We start from the raw sequence: 19981 nt of genomic DNA on the forward strand, positions 1-19981 counted from the left end.
TTCTGGGAAGATCAGAAATCTGGCTAGCAAAATCTGTTGAATTAATTATATTTAAAATCTTTTTTTTGGAAAGGAAAATTTTATATAATAATTTTACACAATTGTTGAATATAAGAGATTAAATTGCAGCTGGTCTGGGAAAAAAAGAGAGGTTAAATAAATAATTTTTTTGTCAGGAGAGGTTTAATAATTTTGTGTATCGTGTACATGAGAATTGTTTACTGAAAATTAAAGGATGGGAATGATCTTTTTGTAGTAAAACTAATAAGCTAAAAAAAAAATTGACAGAATAACTAGCCAATATTAAACCCGGAGAATCTAGATATTTTGAATATAAGAACAAGTCTAATTTTGAACTTGAAAGTACACATACTTACTTTTTAACAGCAGTCATTATAAATGACCATGATACGTACATTATTGTAAAATGCTACAACATTTTCGATAAGATTTGCCAACATAGTTGCCGATTCTTCAAAAAACATTTCACTAAACTGTAAGTCCTCTGAACTCCCCCCCCCCCCAGGACATTGTCTTTTTGTTGTTGCTCTAATAGCAATCCCCCTTTTCTAATTAGAGAAACCTAAATTTCGTTGGAACAAAAAAAGGCCCGGCTAGGTACTTACCAGGCCAGGCCACGGGAATAAAAAGGGCCCTTTCGAACAAAATCAAAGCAAAGGGATCTTCTTTCTGCTTTTTCTATTGATTCTTTCGTGACTTTTCCATAATTATATATATATTGCATACTACTTATCCAGGAGGTAACACTACGTTTACAAAAGCTGTATTGAAGTAGCGAGTATATGCATGCATAAATGCTACAAAATTTTATGGGTAATAGCGCCTATATGTTGGTAAGTTCCTCGTTGGATACAAATTGAACCCACAATGATGATGCGGCGTGGGTGCAACACATTCTATATGACTAGATATACCAATGCTCGTTCTATGTTCATTTCTCTATAGACTTGTTTTGTACAATAGGTTCCGAGGGTTGTTCATCATTTGTATCCGATGACATGTTAATTTTCAGTGCATAGCGCATAACTGTGTTCACCTGTTTTCTTAAATTAGTATTGTCAACAAAGATATTTGTGAGCAGATCCCGCAATGCCTGATTAACCGTATTTGCGCCATCATCAGAAAAGTTTTTATTGTCGGTTGTAGATACACCATCATCGTCTTTAGCTAATAGCTGCACCTGGTTCAGATTTACAAAGATAAATTTTACCATATATAAGAAAAAATCATGTAATAAACACTAGGCAAATCAAGTATATAATACTGAATCCAAGTTGCTTACTGCATTAGTTGCCAAGACAATAATTAATAAAACTATAACAGAAAATGATTATAATTTATTAACAGGGATTGACGGTTAAAAATTCGTTTTTTAAAGATAACTAATGAATTCTTCTTACTATTTGCTCTCCCCATAAAATGATAGGGCATCTAAAAGGGAGCTTTTCTTTTCCAGAAAGAAAAAAAGAGTTTGTCAATGGAGGAGCTGGATATCAAATTATTCAACAATTGCAGTTTTTTTCGAGCGATTACACTTTTAATATTGTTAACCCACGGTTAAGATAATTAAAATTACTTTCCCAGTTCTGGTGCATTGTAACATAAAAATTGAACTATTTCCAATATCTTATTTTGTAACAATGTAAGAAACTGGAGATAGATCAAAAATTATATTACATCGAAACCCCCCTTTAAGTGATGTTCATAATCTTGAGACCCGGGAAAAGTATTACTATAGAGATGTAGAGGCTATCACGTGAGAGGGGGTTTTTTCATCAAAAAAAAAATATATTGTGTTTTAGCCACTTAATAAATAAAATATACATAGTTTGTTGGATTTTCAAAAGATTAACAGTATTAATAAAAGCTAAAATATTTACAAACTTAATAAATATACTTATAGTTATGGTAAATATTATTATACTCTTCATTTAAAATATAGTATTTACTATGATTCACCGCCATTTGAGTTGCCATTAGAGAAGACACTTTATAATGCCTCTATGGGAGTAAAATTAATTACACTGCGAAGACTTTTAACTATTCTTACTTGTTAGTGTTCGTAGTTATAGCATTCTCTATGACATAGTTGCTATCTATTTGTTGACCAATTATACCTCACTAATCTCTTATGTACCCTTGTCATGCATTAGTTAGCCGTTAAACATCCTTAGAAATAGATTACAAACTATACCAGGAAGATGCCAAATTAACCTAGAGACGAGCATAATATCCGACCAAATCTCATTAGCCACTCTAATTTAAAAAGTAACTTGCAAGTAGCCAGATATAGTTTGTTACGAGATCTGGATATTTAGATTACTAAATCTTTATATAATAAAAACAAACAACCAAAAGAAAATTACAGTATTACAGTACAAGGTTACAGAATACTACCTCAGAAAGGAGGAGACTGGCGCGATTGTCAGACGCTTGGAAGTCAAAGGCAGCTGCTGGTGATGAAGGATTTATGACTAGCTTATCTTCATTCACAAAATTTATGTTGCACTCTTGAAGTCTACTGTGAAGACATTCATATTGATGTAGCAACTTCCTTATGGCAGTATTTGCATGCTCACTGTTTTGTTTTTCCTGCTGAAGGAGTTTCTGGAAAATGAACAAAGAGATTTGACAATAAGGCAAATTAGACTTCAACAGATGTTACACAAAGAAGTTTCAATTATGAAATACTGACGGTAGGTTATGAGCGCAATAGACTAAGGTAATTTAAAAAGGGTAAAAGAAAAGAATATATAGAACGATCATCGAGTCTAGAGTTGGATACAATTCAAACTGTGACATTCATAACTAGTAATTGCATGTTTTAAAAAGACATTCCTATCCTTGTAAATACGTACTCTCAATATGCGTAAAAAAATCACAAATTAATACTGTAACAATTTTTAAGTATGATTCTGCATTGTATTTCCTATATTAGAGTAATAAACTACCTCAGCCTCAGATTTTTCCTTAAATGACTCACTAAGCTGCCGCCTGTATTCTGCTTGTGAACTTCTGAGAGATTTAATCTCTTTTACAAGAACTTTAATATCTGCTTTTGAATTCGTTTCTAGCTCCCGATGTTGTTTTTGTAATTCAACAAGCTGTTGTTTAGTAGCATCCAGCTCTCGCATCATATCTTTCCCTTGAGTAGTGTAATCCTTAACCGACTCCGAATCTGCCTTGTCATCCTGAATATGATTTGCATTAAAATCATTAGATCAAGTTATGCATCTAACCAAGAACATTTTTAAATAGGTAAGGAGAGCAGCATAAAAGGTAACCTGTTGAGATTTCAACTTCAGTTCCATTTCGAATGAGTTTCGCCTAAGTTCCTCCATTTCCCACTGCATTTGGGTGAGTCTTTCCTTTTCAACTAAAACAGCTTGTTGAAGATTTTCTTTACTTCTTTGTTTAGTGGTTTCCAGTTCCACTTCCAAATCCTTGACCTATTCAGTTAGAAATTTTAAGTCACTGTAGTATTGTAATTTGTCAGATGTTATGGTCTACAGGCAGGAGTTTGACATAATAATCTGTTAAAGATTCAAAACAATATATGAATACTGGATTGCTCGATTCTTGTAAAACAAATAATGTTCTCTCAAATAAGCCTGTATGTGTGTGTGCGCGCGCGCGCCAACTAATCTATAACAAAACCTTGCATATAAGCCTACTACGGCAATAATATGAAAGTAAAGCCTGTAGACGTAAAAACTGACAGTAAAAATGTTTTAAAGATTAAATGTGCTTCATTAAGTACATAATATAGAGCAGATACTGAGCGTAGTCGTTTTCATAACACAATTTATGAATGTTTTCGATCGGGACCTTGTTCCGTAGACAGTGCTCTCTGATCCAACTGCAAACGTACAGAGTTTGTTTGAAGCAACAAAAACCAATCATGGAGAAACCTATTAAGTGAAAAAACACAAGTGCTCCCAGGGAAGCTCCATAGTCTTTTACATCTCTTTAGAGTAGTGACAAAAACTTCTAAAAGCGTACCAGTTTTATAGCACTATAAAAATAATCTATTAGTCAGACCACATAAAATAAGTGAGAGTACCCCAGTTCTTTCTACCTGAATTATAGAATTTGGCTATCATTTCTTACTCCAAGCAAAATGAAATTTACTACTCTTCTACATGCACACAGTGCTCTTACCAATTATCTATACTTTTATGGCCATTGGACAAAAAGAACCTAGTGAATGAGCATAAAGTTTCTAACCTGAGAAAATAAGATTCCTACAGTGAAATTATAATTAAAAAAACTATAGTCATCCAGATGCAACTCAAACTTTCAAGCCCATTAAAGCGGCCTAGATCACAAATTGCAATGTAACTATAGAATTCTCCTCTCTCTAAGCTACGGTTCCTGCCTCCGTCAGACAGTCTACAGTGTTACTTACATACTGGTCCCCTTGACCAATAAAAGCAAAGTAGAGTCTGAAAATAGCTGTGTGGGGCTTAATATTGATCTATGAAGCATCATAAGGTTTTCACTAACATTTAATACACTTTCACCAGTTAGTCACTACCAAAAGCATGCTTCACTTCTTAAGCTTATAACAGCTATTAAACCTGCTTGCCTTAATATTGCAAAAGAACCTTCATAATAACCGATGACACATGCAAATTTGTATGCTGTTCATGGCATTTTCGCCTAAACACAAGTACTTCCTCAACTCTACATTAGGTTAACTTATAAAGCTCAAAAGCACATCTTGAAGCAAAGAGAAATTCCACTCAAATTTGTGATAAAAGAATATATAAATATATATGCCAAAAAAGGCAATGAATCACATATTATAAATCTATTTCATGGAGGCGGAAATAAAGGGTGAAAGATACTTCCTTTCCATCCTTTTAACGGTATTTTAATATATAGCGTGTTGACAATTTGATACTTTACGAGACCAATTAAAAAAATCTGATCCATATAAATTCATCAAGACTGGTAAAATGATTCTGGAAATATGGGGAAAAACATACGGAAGAGAACTGACGATCATGTGTAACACACCTTTCTTGTTAGGTAATCTTTCACTGCTACTTCTTGGTTTAACCTCGATATTAGATCCTCCAAGTCCGTTCTGGCAGTTACTAGTCTCCTCTGCATGGTAACGAGGGCCCTGTTCATGATCTGCCGATGATCCAGTGGAAGCATTAATTTTACATCACTGGGAAATTGTAATTCCGAGTCAGCTTCCATGTTGTGTGAGACTCCAGAACCTCTAGGGACGTCAAGGGAGCCATCATCCAAGGTATTAGGCCCTGATAATACACCACCTTTTAAGGAGCTCACGTCACTTCCAATACTCTCACTTGAGAAGTTTCTAGCATGGTGAGATGCCTTATTATGATCTGGCTGAGCCATATGTTCCAGGGCATTAGCTCCAAAATAAGCACTTTTAGAAGCATTTCCATTGCTCATATTAGTAGTTACAACTTTAGCCTTTACTGCATTTCCTTTATTCCTAGGAAGACCTTCTAGCTGATCTAGGATAGCTTGTCCCATAAACAACCCGTCATCTATATTAGACATACCATACTTCATTAGCCTTTCTATTGGGTCAGTCAAATCTTCATCCAAAGACAACTCTTCTATACCAACTTCAGAACTATAATCTTTGCCCATGCTTGATGTGCCAACCTCAGATGCCTCATAAGCAGTATCACTACCATAATCAGATGTGAAAGATGCACTAACAACGGACTGAATCGAGCTGGACTCTGGCTGAAGTGACAACATTGGATCGTCTAAAGACGAGTTTGAATTCCCACCATTCTGTTTTTCATCTTGAAATGCTGTCAAAAAAAAAAAATAAGCATGCATTTATTTCATCATGATCTTCAAATAACATTGAAGCAAGAGGACACATACAAGACCTAGCTGCAGCTTCTAGTTCAAGGAAGGATGCCACAACTACACTCCTCGATATATCAATGTCCGATAGCAGCTTTTCCATCCACACCTCCAAGGAGCTACGTCGCTGCAACACATACAATTTCTTGAGAATAAAAGAATGAACAGTTCTAATGTATAATATTTGATTTGAATTGAGCCCCACTTTATGTAATCTAAAAAGTAAGTGACCGTTTTCCAGAGTGATTGACAAACTACCTCTTCCAAAAGTGCTTTAGTTTTTATCCGCAGTAGCCCCTTTGGTGGAGCTGGTGGTAGAATCTTCCTCGGAAATGCTTTTTTAAGCTGTAACAATGAAAAATGAAAATTAGCCAAAATTTGATTAGATTTTCACTATGTCAGTGTCTAAAGATGACCAATGCCCGCTAATTTTTAACAAAAAAAAAACATAATTCTCTTCTAATATATAACAGGAAAATGCTCTTACTGCAGCTAACAACTTCATGAAATCATTAAATCTTCTTAATACTCCTCGCATAGTCGTAACTCCTTGGGGTGATTGTATGCCCACCTGAACTCTGTAGAACTGTCCACTGCAAATGTTAATTAAACATACAGAAAGTTGAAACAGTGATAACATGGATTTAAAACATCAAAATTTCAGATAACAGGCTAGCTGACATATCAGGACAATCATTCGTAAAGCACATATTGGTGGACCAATAACAAACTTATCTTCACAGTACTAGTGGTTTAATTATTCACCAGATCCCAACCCACCCCTGCCCCTACCCTAAAATCCTGAATCAGGGACAAGGAGAAGTAACAAGTTTAAGAAATTTCAAGAAATGCAATATTATTATACAATATAAGGTGACTACACATCTCAAGAAAATACAACAAGCAGTAGTACACTGTTTCACTACTGAACAAAGCAAAATTGACGATGATTCGCTTGCTGCCAATACTACTATAGAGTTACACAGACAAAGAAGGAAACTAATTCAGTCATCTGAATATAATCTAGTTTTAAAAAATTAAAGCTTCGGTTAATCAGAAATCCAAATAAGCAAAGCATTTGCTGATCATCTAACCTTTATATGAGACACACAGCAAGATAATCATCTATGTCTTCTAAATAATTAAATAACTGTGCCAAGTCCCAAAAGCATAAAAATATCTAACCCTTTACAATATTATATAAGGGAGATTCATTCAATATACCACTATGGGATCTGATTCTCTTGATTTTGGGAGGACGGCCCATGAAGGTATTGTAACACAGAAACTCCACCCTGAGCTGGGATCATGTGGCCAAACAGTGTCACGCCCACTCTGCACAAACAAAGTTCAGAACTTTATTAGTAACAAATTTAATTATAAGTGAATACTGGTTATTAAGTTATATTTATTTTGGAAATATAGGATCACGTATTCTTTAAATTAAGCAGAAACGTTATGAAGAATAATTGACGTAAAACCTTGTGCATATTCATTGACGTAAAACCATATGCAAACTTTTCAAACTTAGCATCACGATTATGTTATTGACATTGACCAGCATAATTTTCAATCAGGCAGTCACGTTGCAATCCTTGTGCATATTCATTACGCTTGCAATTAATTCAGTTATGTGTGACACGAAAATGTTTTTGAGTTTTAGTAACCTGGATCTTCAATGGTCAAATGTAATAACAAGCTATCTTGTAATGGTGTCACGAATTATTATTAGTTTCACCACCTTTTACGGAACTGAAAAAAATAGTGGGTTTCAAGAAGAAATAGTCTCCTATATGCACTTGCAAAGGAGACAAAAAGGAGACAAAGAGGCACTTGACCGTTTCTCGAGCATCATTGGTATTAAACCCTTAACAGCTTTTCCCCTGAACTTAACTTTAATCAACAAAATCAAAAGGTGTATTCTAAACAAATAAGATTGTCATTAACACATACTTGTGCAGGCCATAAAGGCGAAATACATGGGTGTCTTACCGGCGTCCGTTTAGCAAATTAGGTGTTCACCTATACAAGGCATATATACTACATATTATGTATATAAATTATTAGTGATTATAATAATAATTATACTAGTGCAAGATTATAGAATGAAATAGATTTAAACTTTCATTTGTTTAATTTTAAGACTGTTCATGAATCGTATGAGTATAATGGCCAGATCCTAATGCTAAAAGTCAACAAATTTTAACACTCGTGTACGAAAATAAGCAAACTTAAATGATATATTAGAAAAATATTTAATATATGCAGTTGAATGTCTGACCTAGGTGTTGCCTACACGAAGCCTAACTCACCTAACCTATTAAAATCAGCGCCGGATGGATGCCTATCCAATTTTTACCGCCTTTCCGCCCAGGCGATGCCTTGACAACTACGTTAACCATTTTTTACCGCCATTCCGGCGATGCCTTGACAACTATGCGTAAACATGACGTGGTATGCTATATCCTACAACACTATGCCTCCAGTAATGCTAATCAGTAATATTTTTTAAGGAATGTATAGAATGAAATGAACAATGCAAATCTAACTAACACAAAGACCATATTTATATTACCTATAATGTTAATGGGGAAAAGAAAGAAATCCGTGATGTTTAGAGGAAGAAAGGCTACTATTTAAGAACTCATTAATTGCTCCACGCGATCAAGCGTCTCCTATCTAGCATCTCCAAAATCCTACCTTTGTACCCTCCTGAGTTAAAATCGAGGACTCTTCAATTTCTTCAAGAGAATTCAAGTTTCTCCTCAAATCTTTAGGAACCTCCCCTCCCTCGATTTTTGCGAGCATTCCCCTTCAGCCTCCCTACTCTTTTAAGTGATTTCTATCTCTCTCCACTCCCTACCGTACACTTCTACCGATAAATTACACTTGTACAAATACAAAAACAATAAATATAGACCGAATACAAGAAACATTGTCAAAAACAACACACTTATTTATTTACAAAATTCCATAAATCATACTCAAACTACTAAACACCAATACAAACTCATGTCAAATCATCGATTATCTCATCGAAACTAAGGACACTTACTAGCGATAAACCTAACAACTTCAAGAACCAAACAAACACACTTAACCAACTTCAAAAACAATAAATAAAGTCCGGGTACAAAAAAAAACATTATTAACGCCAACACACATATTAATTTACAAAATTCCGAAATTCAAACTCAAACTACTGAACACCAATAAAAATTACAAACCCACATCGAATCTTCGATTATCTCATCGGAACTAAAGACACTAACTACCAACAAACGAACCCAACTTCAAGAACCCAAAAAAACACAAATGAAGCAAAATTGAAGTAAGTGAGCTGAAAAACAAAGATCAAAGCAGAAAGACCATAGAGAATGAAACTTTAAGAGTAAAGAAAGATACCCAATTGCGAGGAGGAGGACTCCAATCCATTCCCATAGGTAAAGGTGAAGTTCCATCGTGTCTGTGCTTTGGAGGGCTTCTCCGGTGCATTATTCCGATCAGATTGTGAGCAGTATATGTATATGGTTGTATGTATAGGTGTAAGTATTAATTTGATGGGAAAGAGGGGGTTTAGATGATTAGATCGAGACCAACGAAGAAAGCAAGAACAACGAACAAACAAAGGAGTAGTTTGAGGTGGACAGGTGGAGTTTGTACGTCAGGATGCTTGGCCTTATTTTTTAATAAAATATCCCAATAAATCTATTTAATTTGTCAAAAACATCCCATAAATTACAAATAATTGGTTCAACCCAATAGTTTTAATTTTTGAATTATGTAATTTTATTTACATTTGTAATATTATAAATAAATATTTATTTTAATAAATTTTAAGATTAGGAAGAATCAAAATCTAGACCTAAAACAGTCGGGAATAAACCTTTACATGTTATTATTTCATTAAGCTTGGGATCAAGTATTTAAATTTGATGTAAATAAATATGTAAATCAACAAATAATATATTTACTTTTTTCCTCTAAATTTGGCCCCAAAATAATTTTATGACTTTTTACAAGACCTCATAAACTCCTGTAAGTCACCATTCATCTTTCTAACTTATATAGCCTCTCACTAGGTATTCAAAATCGAGAAAATATCCAAAATACCCATATTTCAGTATTAATGGCCCAAAATACCCAATTTTAAATTATATAATCCTAAATACCGATACAATACGTATTTTGAAAAGAAGTATTAAATTTTATAAAAGATACACATTTGTCAAATGCGCATCCAAGAATAAGCATTTTAAAATATGCGTATTTGAACTTTTTTTTAAAAAAAAAATTACAAAAAAAACGTATTATATAAATGCGTATCTTGTCTTAATTTTTTTATTTTATTTTTTTTCAATTTTTTAATTACTGGAATAAAAGAAAATATGCGCAAGTGTGACGTACGTATCCCGTGATTCATATTCTAAAAATACGTATCTTTGAATACGTAATTTTGGGTTATCAATCTTGAATTTAGGCATTTTGGGCCATGACCCTCCAAAATTCTTACAAGATATATAAAGTAATAATGATCTATCTTATTCAGTTTTCTTATATTTAATTCTGTTACTAAGAAGGTTAACTCAGCAGGTACAACGAATTTGAGATGACATTATTTACAAATGTATAATTTCTGAATAGTTAACATTTATAAGCAACTGAAAAACAGAAAACAACCAACGACTACCTTTTCAAATACTTTTTTTCTTATATATTGTATATCTTTAAACACAATATTTTCTGTGAAACAAATAAAATCCACAGTTTGATCTGTCAGGTATAAATAAAAAGAAGTAATATATTTAAAAAAATCAACTTCCAACCCAAGTCATGTATAGCATAACTGTATACACAAATATGTTGTTGCCTATTTTCTTTAAAAAGGGATAGATGAAAAACAATACATCATTGCAACTGAAGTAGATATATCATGATCATGTAAACACTAAGGGGTCATTTGTTAAATCTGAATCATTTTTTCTGAACGATTAAAATTTTGAACGATTGATAATCTGAATGCTGGACTGTTAATCCTGTTTGGTAAATAAATATCAAAATTTCTGAACAATAATATTTGTTGATCATATCCTTACATATATGTAAAAATTAATTTATATTTTAATCTTAATAATCAAATAACAATTTACACGTATTTTGAAAATTTAATAATAAAAACATACATATATTTTGAATAAATATTATCCATTTAAAGAGTAATCAATATTTTCAGTCGTAAACATGAAAAATATATAATTGTAAGTTTAATTTTAAAATTATTAAACAAATTTTAGACAAATGTATTCATATTAAAATTCACATAATTATTTGAATATAAACATATTTAAAAACTAAAAATATAAGTATAAATGTTAAATAAAATTAATATATGGCATGGAATTTTAATTTATACTTTTTTTAAGAAAATCACTTATGTATTATAAATAAATATATTATATTTTTATATTATGGTCTAGTGGCTTGATATCACTTGATAAAACTTACTATATCCTGAGGTTACATGAACCATCCAGCTATATTTTTTTGAATGAGTTGTCCAGCTAAATTCTTGGCTCGTACAACTAACAAAAAAATTTATCAAACAATCTAAACAGGTGATTTAAGTCTCGTCCAGTACTTTTGATATGGTACAGGGGTTAACAAATGAAGGTTCAATAATAAAAAAAGAGGGGAGGGGGGATTAGCAAATTATGACAACCAAGTGAAAATCATAGGAGAAATTTTATTCACATCCTAACATCTGTCGTACTTGGAAGTGGCAGAGGGAGTGTTCCAAAACAGATGGCTACTTAACACAGAACTTGACCACTGCATATAATAAGGAAAAAAACTGCTGGATGAAGAAAGCTTGGGTAACTACCTCCCAGCTCTTTACAGTAACATCACTCGCACTAACAAGACGTACCCTAGTTGAAGTGACCTTTAGCAACCACACTAACATCATAAATTCCGACTCTGAAAAGTAGACAATTCCTAACCTACTAAAGAACACACTGTTTTGGATTGCCATGGACTTCTGAATCATCCTTGAATGGAGGATAAGGGTGATCCGATCCCAGTAGTGCTATGTTACTGAAATTATTTCTGCTTTCCCAATCTTTATCTGATGATTTTGCTTATTATTATAGCCCAGTATAACATAAGTAACTGACTTTAAGATCTTGAGAAACTCTTTAGTTCAAAGTTTCGCTCTGGACTTAAAGAAACTCTGCGGTATGAGAACCATCCTCTAAAAATAGCCGGCAGCTTGTATTCATGCGTAGTCACAGGAAACCTATCATCCTCGTCATCTTGTCTAGGAGTTTTATCATCGCAACTCTGATAATTTCCATCATCAATTTCTTCTTCTAGTTCCCCCGTATTTAATCTGCACAATGACCACAAAAAGAGCATTCAAATACTCTTCAGTAATCTTGAAAAACACATTCGCAGCACAGTAATTTTTCTAGAAGTTTTAACGAGTTCCCCATGGATGTTATGTATAATATTATAAGAAACTAACAAGTGTACAGATTCTATTAGCTGCTAGCCTGCTACCCACCAATTTTAATTCTCAACTATTCAAAAGGAGAAGTCCCAAAAACACAGCTTGGGAGAATTGGAAATGCAAGAGGGTTCAACTTCCTTTTAAGATAATAAAATTAAATAATAGTGTGCAACTACAGCTAATTTATTTATCATTAATGGAAAACTTACATGCTGGGTTGCTCAAAGTCACCGAACTGCACTGCTGATTTACTCCTTTTCATATTGTAGTTAATGGATAGATGGCGTGCAAAAAGAAGCTTCAAAAACCAATAAGAACACGTCGGTAAACAAGAAGGACTACAATGGGGTAATTTAAACTTGAAATGAAAAGCAAGATAAAACACATATAATTATGATTTCAAAGGTAAAAGAGAAAGAAAGGGCATCGGCAACAGGCTATATTGACATCTAAAGTCCGAACCCAAGATCACTCATAACAAGAAAAGGCAATTCAATAAGTTCCTAAGCAAAGACCCACTTTACTAGATGCAAAGATCTGCCTCTAGATGAAATATGAAGTCGACAATATACAGGATTACGTGGAAGTAGAAATATCGAAATTGCAACTCTGAATTCAGCAATTAACGTGACTAATAGTTTAAACTCTGCAAAACGCAACCATTATCTCTTCATATATGATATTAACTACCTGATCACCATCCCTGATCTCGTAATCGGAAATATATTCATTATCATCAAGAAGCTTCTGACCATCAAAGCACAAGCAGAAGTGCCCCCATACATGGGACCTACATGAACAATATCCATTAAAAAATAATACTACACATAATGACGTAAATACATGTGCTAGATTTCCATTTAAAAAAAACAACAGCAAAAATTCTAATAGTAAGTACATATCACCCATATACTCTATTGTGATTGGTTAACAACTAACAGCACTGCAATAATCTACTTGCATCTGATTGAATAACCAGCAAATACCCTCATAAATTATTCGATAAACATGTGTAGTTATATGATCACAAACAAAACCACATGAGAAAATGAAATACAATTTCAGAGTTCTATTACAGTTGAATACTCCATAATGCAACTCAAAGAGCTTAATAAATAATTGATCAACTTCCTTTAAGAAATTATTTCGGTATGAAATCAGGCAACTACAAGTAACTAGAAGCTTAATCTTATATATTCAAGTCTACTTGTGGGAACTTACAAACAGATTGAAAATTCAACAAGGCAAAAATTTACACCGATCACTTATCTATTATACACAACAGTAATCAGGGACAATTGTTTACTACAATAACCACTTTCATCTAACAAATTGCTACAAGAGAAAGCTCAAAACACAGGACATTTAATCAAACAAGCTACAATAATGTGAAAATATTAATAATATTATTACCACGAAACCTTGCCAGGTCCTTGTTCCGGTAAATGACTAAACGCATTCTCCACCGAATTCCTCAGCTCAGCCACTGTCGCTGTCTTTGCAACTTCAATCTCTGTATTCAAACACAAAACACACATAATCAAATACATAAAAATCGATGCTTATACACTACTACATTCACCTAATTTTTTAATAATACGATAACCGAGACAAGACGCTAGACGACAGTGTTTGAGAGAGAGAAGGACGGGGAGGGAGAGAGAGAAGGAGAGAGAGAGAGAGAGAGAGAGAGAGAGAGAGAGAGAGAGGGAGGGAGAGAGAGAGAGAGAGGGAGGGAGAGAGAGGGGGAGAGAGGGGGAGAGGGTGAGAGAGAGAGGGGGGGAGAGGGTGAGAGAGAGAGGGAGAGAGAGAGAGAGAGAGAGAGAGAGAGAGAGTACCAAATGAAGAACCGTCTAATTTAAGGACAGTGAGTTTAAGAGGCTTCTGAGGTAACTTATTATACAACATACTCCGTCGAGAAAAGCTGGAGATAATCAAACAAGGAACGGCGCACGAGAAAGAAGATCGCCGTTGAGCAAACGCGTCCTTAGATTCAAACATTATCACATTCGTAACGAAATGCAAAGGAGATGAAAGTTAGGTTTTAGGTTTTGTGTATTGTAAAGTGAGAGAGGGAGAGGAGTGACGAGATGATCGAAACGAAATGCTTTATTTCAGGCCCCCTTTTTTCCGGGAGAGAGGGAAACCATGGATTGTTATTTGTCTTTTTGAAAAGCGGAGGATCTTGGCCGTTGATTGTTGCTTCCATCGTCACTATGGTTGATTCTTCACAACGGCCCTTGAGGTTAGAGTGAAATTACACATAAACCATACTGGTACTGATTTTTACAATTCAATCACTGTACCAGAAAAAGAACGGGTTTTATATCAAATTGTCCACCGAACTTGTTAAAATGTATCAAGTAGCTACACAATCTCCACAGTGACTCATTTAAACCACTAAAATACTAGTATATATCATTCCGTTAGATTTTTTTAATTTTTTTAACAGAAGTGTTGTGTTTGCTGTGTATTTCTTTGAATATTATGGTTTACCAGCAAACTTGAGTGCCTCTCTCTCATCTTTATATATGTTTAATTGATCCTAAAATAATCGTTATCTTCACGAGTAAAATAAAAGTTGGATGTTCTGCAATTGCAGTATTAATTCAATAGAGAGATGAAAAGAATATGTCCTTTCAATTAGGGCTCTCGTTGTTTATCTGAATTTCATGTGTCTGGCAGTTTAACAAAAATATATGACTATAAATTTTTAAAATTAACGTTTTCTGTTAAAAAAAATTAAAAAATCTAACGGAGTGATATATACTACTATTTTAGTGGTTTAAATGAGTCGCCGTGGAGATTGAGTAGCTAACGTGATACATTTGAACGAGTTCGGTGGGTAATTTGATATAAAACCTGAAAAAGATAAGCTTAGCTTCTTGGTTCAGAAACTGTAGTCTAGACTCCAACTTACCGAACTCCAATACGAGCCGAATTCAGTTATTCGAGTTCGAATTCAGTGAGTTACCGAACTGCTCGTTTCGTTTACAATTCTAATAATTGTTACGCCCAAATTCCTTCGTCTTGAATAACAGGCTTCGACCCTCCAGGAAAAGTTTTCGGCTTTAACTCTAAAAATAAGTAAATATGAAGGATTGTCCCCCGATTCACCTCCGGTGTGAAAATAAGTAATCTTGATATAGAACGCGTTTAGGAATACAAGAATGCAGAGATAATTTGAGAGTATCTGAGTGTCAAGCTGTGTGGTTTCTTACATTCCTTGGGGTATTTATATTCTTCAAACCTGCAATTAATGTATGTCCGTTACACTAGAGATACGGACGAACGTTAAAGAGATAAATGGGGCGTTTTGATCCAGGTGGATTCCCAACGATAGAGTGAAATATTGGGCCTTTGGCCCTAGAGAATGTGTGGGCCGAACCCAAAGGCTCCTTTGGTGGTTGGGCCCTCATTCATTGGGCCTAATAAGGCCCATAGCTAATATGTCCATGTCTTTCGGTCGGCCCATGGGTCGGGCGGATGGCAAGAAGTTTCGGTCCATCTTTGGGTGTGAACCCAAGGGCATCTTTCGGTCGGTGGTTTTGACGTGGCAAGCAACGTGCTCTCGTCGTGGATAAATGGGGGTTTTATTGATTATGACAGCTGTCCCACTATCGAGATTCGTGATTTTATCGTGGCCCTTGAATCCCAATCGTTTCCATCGTGACCCTTGATTTTCAAACTTTTTGGCACCCAACCATTTTTTGCACCTAGACATTTTATGAGAAACCTTGTTAGATATAATTGATGATGTCAGGACAGAAACTATCAAAAGTTCTTATCAGGACTTAATATCAGTATTTATTGAAGAGTGACGTCTTCAGTACTTAAAATAGTACTTGATGATCAACAGTTGATGTCATCAGGATTTGTCACTTCAGTAGATATTCGAGGAGAAAAAGGAAAACATAATTTCAAGGTGGTGAAAGACTTTATCTCAAAAGCAATCATACATGGATATGTAATAGGTTTCCTTATTGTAATAGAATAGGATATCTTATTGATTGTGTAATTGTGCTCTATATAAATCACATATTAGGATATCTTATTGATATACAAATAGTATAAGATCTGAAAATCAATCTTTAATGACAGACAAGGAAGAACAACAGAATCCACCACCACCCCCAGCCGCACCAGCAAATCAACCTTTAAGTCATAATATGAGCATATATGAGGCTATCAAGGTTCCAATTCTAAAAACTCATGAATATCCAATCTGGAAAGTAAAGATGGCAATGTGCTTGGAAGCAACATATCCTAAATATCTAAGCAGGATTTATGATGGTCCTCACGAACCAATGAAGGTAGTTGTCGATGTTGCAGGAGAAGAAGAAAATATGGTTGAATAAGGATAAGAAGGACTACACTCCTGAAGATCTTTAATCCATTATGAAAGATGCAAAAGTAAGACATATTTTTCACAACAGTCTTGATAATGTTATGTCCAATAGGGTTATTGGATGTAAAATAGAAAAAGAAATTTGGGATGCTTTAGAAGTAAAGTGTCAAGGAACTACTACTATCAAGAAGAACAGGAGGACAATACTAATACAAAAATATGAGCACTTTGACTCAAGAGACAAACGAGTCCTTAACTGAGATCTATGATAGATTTCAAAAGCTGTTGAATGACCTATCTTTGGTCAACAAGGAATATGATATGGAGGACACAAACTTGAAGTTTTTACTTGCACTTCTTGAAAAGTGGGACTTTAAGGTCACATCAATAAGGGATAATTTTGAGCTTAATGACATAACTTTAGATGAGATCTATGGCATGTTGAAAACTTATGAACTATAGATGGAACAAAGAAGCAAGAGAAAAGGATCAAAGACTAGACCAATTGCACTCAAAGTTGAAGAGAAGCCAAAGGAGAAAGTTAGGATCAAAGGACACTCCCAAGGAAAAGATAAGATTGCAAAGTCTTTTACTGAGTCATCAAACTCTGATGATGATTCAGATGCTGATAGTGAATCAAATTCTGATAGTAATCATGATAACAGTGAAGATATTGAACAAATGGCTGATTTATTGGTTAAAAGTTTCAAGAAGATGGTACACAAGAAATTCAAGAAAGGAAAAAGGTTTTCTAGAAAAGGTTCTAGTTGCTCAAACTATGATAAGAGGAACAACAGAAGAAATCCTGATTGGAAGGAATCAAAAACTGGAAAATCTGACAAGTCAAAGGAAAGGTGCTATAACTGTGATGAAATTGGACATTTTGCAGCTGACTGCAGAAAACCAAAAGCTGAAAAGAAACAAGCCTTGATCACAAAGAAGAAAAACTGGGATGATTCATCAGATTTAGAAGAAGATGTGAACTATGCTTTCATGGCAAATGCTAAAACTGAGGCTGAGACTTTTGAGTTAAAGGTACCTCAAATCACACTTGCTTTTGATACTGATAATATCTGTAAATTAAGATTGTTTCTTTAATCTCTGCATGTTAGTTATAGGGATCAAACTTTAGAAAATAACAGAATTAAGAGTGAAAACTCTGAGTTAAGGAAAATGAATGATCACCTAGAAATTGAGTTACTTTCCATGCTAGAAATTCAAAAGAAAGAGATAATGTTGTTTATGTTAAAGAAAAATTATTAGAAAATCATGCTTATCTAGAAAAGGAGTTAGCTAAAGAAAGAGAAGTAATTAATGTAATAACCCCAATTTTTGGAATTTTTGAAACCCTTATGAATAGTGTTTTGCTGATTATGCTGATTAAGAAAACTTTTCATGCCACATTATGAAGGGGTTCTTTTATTGATCTTCTGGGATATTATTAGTACTCTATGTGGTATATAAGTGTATGTAAAGATCGTCAGAATCCAAATCCGAACACTTTGATTTTTTTCCCAAAAATCCACCAGATGTCGAAAGAATTGAGTATAAGGTAACAGGATAAAAAGGATTTAAATTCAAGGATTATAAGAGAGGATCATAAAAGGAATATAATGTATTGAGAAAGGTTAAGGAAACCTAAGTAATAAGATCCTGGATATGATCCCTCAAACGATAAACGAAAACGAAAGTTAAGCGAACCGCATAACAGATCATCGGTCATTAGCCAAGTAATTAGGAGTTAATCAAGGGGTTAGTGGATGATGATGTCATCACACTAACAAGAGGAAGACAAGTGTAACAAGATGACATAGGAAAGGTGACATAAGCATGACATAAGGGAAGGAGGTGTGGTTGATTAATAACCACACAAATTTTCATGGGTAAAAAGGTAATTAATCAAAAACAAAATCAACCAACCAAGGCAAAATCAAAACAAATCACAAAAAAACACAAAAGCTCTCCCCATTTTCATCTTGCTCTCGGCTTTCAAGGAAAAAGCAAGGAAGAAAATCCAAAGTCCAAGCTCCACTTAAGCATAAATTCCATGGTTTATTTTTATGGATTCTACATTTCATAACTTAGCTTGGGTATGATTTTAAGCTCTTGATTCATAGCTAATTAATTCACCAAAGATTAGGATGAATAGTGTTTTCAAATTTTAACTTTGTGTTTCTTGATTTCTTTTGCAAGATCAAGGTTATATAAGGATAGATCAAGGTTCTTTGAGGCTCCCCAGTAACTTTCCACCCTCCAAGAAAGGTATAAATCTTCCCACCCTTTAGTAATAAGTTTGAATGTTGAAGTTTGGAGATGGTTTGGATGGATGAGTAGTAAATTGAATGATAAGCATGATTCGAGCTTAATTGTTAAGTAGTATTAGTTGAATTTGGAGATGTTATAATATATGATTGGATTGAGATCCTTGAGCTTATTATGACTAAAATCAGTAGCTTTGATGTGTATTTTGAGTTGTTAGTGATTGGTAGTTGGATTGATGTGAATTGGAGTGTTTTAAATTTGGGAAATCGCGTAAACATAGCCGTCGTAATGTCCGATTTACTTTAGACTGCTTTTGTTCATAACATTAGGACCCGAGAACTCCCTGCTAGGTTTTGACCATTGCCATGATTAAATAGTTCATGTTACGAGCTTCGTTTTGATATGTGGTTCGTTTGATTCCGATGTACGATTTAGGAGAAACGACCATTTTAAATAACGACGTTTCGCGACCGAACCATTACCCCTCGCCTTACTTTGAAACATAGGTTAAAGACCTTAAATGACAAATTGGGGTATGAAATATTTATGTAAAGTGGATTAGGCAGTTGGTAAGGTACTCGCGAAAGAATCGCCTTAAAACCCTTAATGGTTAATTTATTAAAAATGGTGGAACCGAGGGTACTCGAGCGACTTACGAGAATCAGTAAGCGCAAAGCGAGCATTAGAGTCTAATTTGGTTAAAGTATAGATTTACAAGTAAATTTGGTTTAATTCCAACTTTTATGTTGTTTATAGGTTACCAGACTCGGCCCAAGCCATTTATAACCCCCAGTCGCTCAGGCAAGTTTTCTACCCGTATAACTGTTGTTGTGATGTATATGTGTATATGCAATATCTTGTGATAAATGCATGTTTGTTATTAGCAAATTCTTGCGATATATTGTAGCATGTGATATGGTATATATGAATGCATGTTTCGTATTCTTGATTTATATATCTGTTGGTACAAATGCTTA

At 34.2% G+C, this 19981-nt stretch overlaps 2 protein-coding genes across 4 annotated transcripts; both read right to left on the bottom strand.

Annotated features, from left to right (window-relative positions):
- Nucleotides 1-579: 579 nt before the first annotated feature.
- Nucleotides 580-9550, bottom strand: LOC141698268 (PX domain-containing protein EREL2-like). 3 transcript variants are annotated; one of them, XM_074502940.1, is made up of 10 exons: nt 9292-9550; nt 7111-7221; nt 6374-6472; nt 6145-6231; nt 5905-6013; nt 5044-5828; nt 3306-3470; nt 2973-3212; nt 2419-2628; nt 580-1195 (listed from the first exon to the last, which is right to left on the bottom strand). In XM_074502940.1, the coding sequence occupies exons 1-10, from the start codon at nt 9379-9381 to the stop codon at nt 953-955; spliced, it is 2139 nt and encodes a 712-aa protein (XP_074359041.1). In that variant the 5' UTR covers nt 9382-9550; the 3' UTR covers nt 580-952. The 3 variants fall into 3 exon arrangements, with proteins under 3 accessions (XP_074359041.1, XP_074359040.1, XP_074359042.1); XM_074502939.1 differs by having other exon boundaries at nt 590-1201; XM_074502941.1 differs by lacking the exon at nt 9292-9550 and having other exon boundaries at nt 592-1201; nt 6374-6479.
- A 2059-nt stretch (nt 9551-11609) lies between these two features.
- LOC141697734 (uncharacterized) lies at nt 11610-14537 on the bottom strand. The gene is made up of 5 exons (XM_074502248.1): nt 14233-14537; nt 13808-13907; nt 13085-13184; nt 12604-12692; nt 11610-12274 (listed from the first exon to the last, which is right to left on the bottom strand). Exons 1-5 carry the CDS (start codon nt 14393-14395, stop codon nt 12061-12063), a joined length of 666 nt encoding a protein of 221 aa, XP_074358349.1. The 5' UTR covers nt 14396-14537; the 3' UTR covers nt 11610-12060.
- Between the last annotated feature and the right edge of the window lie 5444 nt (nt 14538-19981).

Source organism: Apium graveolens, chromosome 11 (genome assembly GCF_009905375.1).
Source record: "Apium graveolens cultivar Ventura chromosome 11, ASM990537v1, whole genome shotgun sequence".
Classification (NCBI taxonomy): Eukaryota; Viridiplantae; Streptophyta; class Magnoliopsida; order Apiales; family Apiaceae; genus Apium; species Apium graveolens.

Bases quoted from the DNA above. Each gene is read 5' to 3' on its own strand.
- LOC141698268 (XM_074502939.1), bottom strand. From the start codon at position 9,381: ATGCACCGGAGAAGCCCTCCAAAGCACAGACACGATGGAACTTCACCT. The intron at 3,213-3,305 runs GTTACCTTTTAT...AATCATATTCAG, and splicing joins TGAAGTTGAAATCTCAACAG to GATGACAAGGCAGATTCGGA. The intron at 2,629-2,972 runs GTAGTTTATTAC...TTCATTTTCCAG, and splicing joins AGGAAAAATCTGAGGCTGAG to AAACTCCTTCAGCAGGAAAA.
- LOC141697734 (XM_074502248.1), bottom strand. From the start codon at position 14,395: ATGTTTGAATCTAAGGACGCGTTTGCTCAACGGCGATCTTCTTTCTCG. The intron at 13,908-14,232 runs GTACTCTCTCTC...GTTTGAATACAG, and splicing joins ATTAGACGGTTCTTCATTTG to AGATTGAAGTTGCAAAGACA. The intron at 12,275-12,603 runs GTAAGTTTTCCA...GTCATTGTGCAG, and splicing joins GACTTTGAGCAACCCAGCAT to ATTAAATACGGGGGAACTAG.